This window comes from Propithecus coquereli, unplaced genomic scaffold, assembly GCF_000956105.1.
Source record: "Propithecus coquereli isolate 6110/MARCELLA unplaced genomic scaffold, Pcoq_1.0 Scaffold56, whole genome shotgun sequence".
Lineage (NCBI taxonomy): Eukaryota > Metazoa > Chordata > Mammalia > Primates > Indriidae > Propithecus > Propithecus coquereli.
In genome coordinates, this window is record NW_012151507.1 from 4,784,245 (window position 1) to 4,789,019 (window position 4,775).

Here is a 4,775-nt window from a genome sequence, read left to right on the forward strand (position 1 = left end):
ATCATAGAAGTAGAATTCAGATGAGTCACCAATCTGAATAACATATACTTCTTAATATGTTTACTATGAAGAAAACAAGTAGGATTAGGATATAGTCATAAACTTTGTATTTTTTCTATTATTTACAAAGGGAATGAAAACATATTTTGAGTCTCTCTTTTTCAAAGCTTAAGATTCTGAACTTACCCTTTCGCTTTTCACAGAACCAGTGACATCATCATCATTTAGGTGGCGCTTGAACTTGGGAGGCATATTTTACTCCCCAAGCACTTTTTACTTCCCAGCAAAGTAAGTATTCACCACCTTAAAGAGAAAATAAATGTCATCAGATTTGAGACTTTGGGGTATAAGCTAAAGTACTTAAAACAGTTTGCAAGACCCTGTATGATGGGGCCTCCCTCTCTTTTCTGACTTTAACTACTTCCCTCTCACTTGCTCCACTCCAGTGACTAGGGCCTCTATGCTAGGCCTCAACACATAAGAAATAGCTAAAACCATGAGAAAATGGATCTAACTTCCCCAGGAGAGCACATGTAGGAAATGAGTGACTTAAGGTTTTTATAAAATAAAAAGGCAGATAGCAGAGGGAAAAAATAGAAAGTGGTCCTTTGAAAATGAGACATTAAATGCTTTACAATTTTAACTTGGAGTCAGAAGACAGGGGGATGCTTCTAGCTCTCTTTTAGTCAGTTGCTTAAGCAATGATTCAGTTTCCTCATCTGTAAAGTACTGATTTCTAGGCTTCTGCATGGAGTTGGGATGGTCAAATTACACAATACATGCAAAAACATTCTGCAAACTATAATGTCCCATTGGCGCTCCATGAAAAGGGGTGTTTGGTAAACACTGGTGTGATATCATGACTTATAGTGAGATATACATGTTTGGTCTTTGTCCCCATTTTCTGATATACAGCTCCTAAAACCCTAGGAACCTCCACAGTGCTAAGTGTCTTTTTGTATGTTTATGAGATGACTGGTGGCTGGCAGCCCCTAGGTAGCTTCAGGATGTGGGCTGGTCACAGGTAAGACCAAGGCATGATTAGAGGCCTGGGACTTTTCAGCCCCGCCCTCCCAACCTCCTGGGAGAGAAGAGGGGCTGAAGGTTGATTTCCAGTGGCCAATGATGTAATCAATTACGCTTACTAATGAAGCCTCCATAAAAACCCAAAAGGACACGGTTCGAAGAGCTTCCAGGTAGCTGAACACATGGGGGTTCCTGGAGGGTGGCACGCCTGGAGAGAGCATAGAAGCTCTTCCTCCATTCTTCCGTAACTTGCCCTATGTATCTCTTCCATCTGGCTGTTCATCTGTAAAGTATTTCCTTAAGTTCTGTGAGCCACTCTAGCAAATGAATTGAATACAAGGAGTGGATTGGGGGAAACCCCGATTTACAGCTGGTCAGTCAGAAGCACATAAAACAACCTGGGGCTTGTGACTGGCATCTGAAGTGGGGGGTAGTCTTGTGGGTCTAAACCCTTAACCTGTGGGATCTGATGCTATCTCCAGGTATTAATATCTAGTGTCAGAATTTAATTGAATTAGAGGATACCCATCTGGTGTCTGATGGAGAATCTAATGCACAATTGCCCATTGCTGGTGGGGAAAGATCCCCACACATTTTGGGGTCACTGAAGTACTCCGTGTTGAGAAAGAGTAGGAGAAACTGGTTTTTTTTCCTATACCAAAACAACTGGGTTAAACAAAGCCAGTTGTCTTTGATGCAAAATGTCTCACAAACTTTTATATGCTAATATGCATTGTGACTTTCCAGTGAAATGCTTGAGTATGCAACATATTCAAAAATTTATTGAGAAAAAGTTGTCCTATACAAATAATGAACTTTCAGTATTCTGGGCGAGATAGTGAATATGCAGCAATTCGGAATAGCTAAGATGTACTGAATGTTTTATAATACTATGTGCCGGGCACTGCGCTCAGTGGTACACCTGCATGTTCTCTTTTACTCTTTATGACACTTCTTTGAAGTAGGCACTAAGATACTAAGAGAAAACTAAGGCGTAGTAAAATAACTAACAGTGATAGTCACTTCACTCATTGAAACAGCAGAGACACAGGCCTAATTAGTCAATGGCTGTGCATTATCAGTTTTAATTATTTATTCAATTAGTTGCCCATTGGGTTTACACAATTCTGTTCTAGAAAGATATTAACAGCACTTCTCTGTAATAACCCAGTAGCCCTCTTTCCTCTTCCACAGTAAGAAACACCTCTAAGATCTATAAATTATGTATAGTTAGACATCAGCTTGTTGGTTAATGTTATACACTAAAAAAAGAATAAACAAGCCCAGGGTCTAGTTTCATACACCAAATAAAAATAATATTTTAAGTTAGCTTCCTGTCAAAACAAATTGACACAAACACTTTTCATTGATAAGAAATGCTTCCAAAACAGAATATTAACCACTTAACAAAAAACGAACTTTTGCTGCCTAACTGCTCTAGCATTCTTCATTCTACAATATTTCTGTCACGTACATCTGGCCCATTTTATCCTTCGTACTTTGATTTCAGTATAATTCATTCATGCAGAAATGTTACAGAATGCATGAAAAAGCAGATGACAAGCAAATAACTGAAGAACTTGAGCTTTCTTTTTAATTATATGTGTATTTTATTCATGTTTTAAATCCTACAAAGGGCTGACTCAACATCTCAAAGCAAACAACAGGCAGACTTATATAACATCTTGATGAGACTTACAGTAAAGCTACAATCTTAACGATGAGCAAACCTTATATTCAGGTCCCATCACCCAAGGATCTGCCTCACGAAGGCAAGAAATCTATGTCTGACAAACAGAAAACCCATCAGTAAAGCAGCAGGCAGATTCATTAGCTAGCTTGATGAACTTTGATGTTATTTGCAACTGATTATTTATTAGCAACTGATGATATCTGTACCAGACAACTAGTGAAAATAAATCATGTGCAGAAAGTAGAGTTGAACATATTCTGCCTAAGATTTCTCCTCCAAATAAAACATAAGAATTCAGCTGTTTGTGTCTAGATATGCATGTAAATAAGAGAGCCATCATGATCTATTTCCACATTGAAGGTAGACCACCACTACACGATTCACTTAAAAAGTGTCACATCACCATGTACTTCTTATGTATCAACCTACACCTAAAATTTCAGGTATGCATTTTCGGAGGTAGTATGTTCTCTATTCGATGGCTTTGAATCTGGGCAGAGGTTTCCTTTTCCCAGCTTCCATTCCCTTTCTGACTCCTCTTCCTCTCGTCAGCAGTCTTGCTAGGTGCAATTTCACAAAAATAAAATGACTTGGATGGACATACACTGGAGATGTTATTCACAAAACCTATCAAGTGTTATGATTCACTCCCACCTTCCGGTCGTTATAAACGCAGCAGGGTTGGCGCACTTTCTCCCAATCCTTTAAATAAAGAAACAATTCCGTCCCCTCCAGCAGGCAGCTCCGTTCACCCCTCAAACCCATCTGTCGCGCCAGGCCACGTCCCAGATACCTGCTCCTAACTCTGGCCCTGCCTTCCCCGAGGTACCCCCTCGCACTCCGGGTTGCCTTTCACTCTTAACAAATCTTCCCCATCCACGGCACTGTTCTCCTCCCGTCACCCCAGAGCACCCCTCAATTCCAGTTCTCCTCCCCTTCAACTGCCCCCCCTGCCCCCCATCCGCACATCCCTGTCCTTGTCTTCCCTCCTCACGACACCCCCGGCCGCAGCCTCCCCCACTCAAGGCTCCCTCCCACGGCCCCCGAGGCCCGCCCCCCAGCCCGACTCGGACGTTGGGGGGCGGTAAGGTAGGGGCGTCGTCGTTTCCTTCCTCCTCGCACAGCCCCTCCCGCTGGGAACAGGCCGGCGCCAGTACCTGTGGCTCCCGGGGAACTCCCGGCAGCTCTCCCGGGCGGGCGGTGCTGGGCGGGCGGGGGAAGGAGCGGGAAGCGGAGGAAAAAGGCTGGGAGGGGGAGACAGTGGGCGCGGACCCGGCGTCGGCCGCAGCGCCGCAGCAGCGCCCCCGCTCATCGAGAGGATTGGCGCTCCGCGGCCCGGCGCCAGGCGGAGGGGGCGGGTCCAGGCCGCGGGGATCGTCGAAGGAATCGATTCCGCTGTCTGCTCCACCCAGAGGATCGCTGACCCACGGGCACTTTAGATGCTGGTCCCCAAGATTGTGTTGTGCTTTAGAGAGGGACAACAACGGGTCCTGGAGGTCCCGGCCGGGAACCGGGGTGCGTGGAAGGCGCTCAGGGAAAGTGGATGAGGCTCTGAGAAGTCATTCAGGGCGGAGGGCTGAGGTTGATGACTAAGGTTTATGAGGCGTTTGGAAGGCAGCGTCTTGTGCGACATCCGTCCCCGGGATAAGGAAGTTGAGTAGCAAGAGGACGGCTCACAGCTCCAGCACCTGCTTCGGGCTCCTCTGTGGCCTTTTGTATTTGATCTCCTGTGTACAGAATCAGCGTTAGACTTGGAGAGAGAGGTGTTAGGGTTGCTAGTCCAGGCTCCTTCTTTTAGCTGTTAGGAATATCTGGTCCAGAGAGATTTACTTCAAGTCACACAGCTATCGTGGACAGATTTGGGATGAGGGCTTCTTTTCCCTGTTTCTCCTAGTCTTTACCTAAAATAACTAGATCCATACACCTGAGCCTACAGGTTTCAGACGGGAAATCACCCTCGCATGGCCATTGCTCTACTCTTATCTCCCTGCCGCCATTTGGTATCATATTTAAACCTCCAAGCCTGCAGTAGCTGGCATAGAAATCCAAAAACAAT

The 4,775-nt window shown here is 44.9% G+C and overlaps 1 protein-coding gene across 1 annotated transcript in view; it reads right to left on the reverse strand.

Annotated features, from left to right (window-relative positions):
- Positions 1-4,064, reverse strand: part of VAMP4 (vesicle-associated membrane protein 4) — a 32,777-nt gene extending 28,713 nt beyond the window's left edge. Inside the window, exons 1-2 of the mRNA XM_012657807.1 lie at positions 3,877-4,064; positions 187-303 (exon numbers count right to left, since the gene is read on the reverse strand). Of these exons, the coding sequence (XP_012513261.1) occupies positions 187-252 (66 nt within the window). The 5' untranslated portion in view covers positions 253-303; positions 3,877-4,064. The remainder of the gene's footprint in view (positions 1-186; positions 304-3,876) is intronic.
- Between the last annotated feature and the right edge of the window lie 711 nt (positions 4,065-4,775).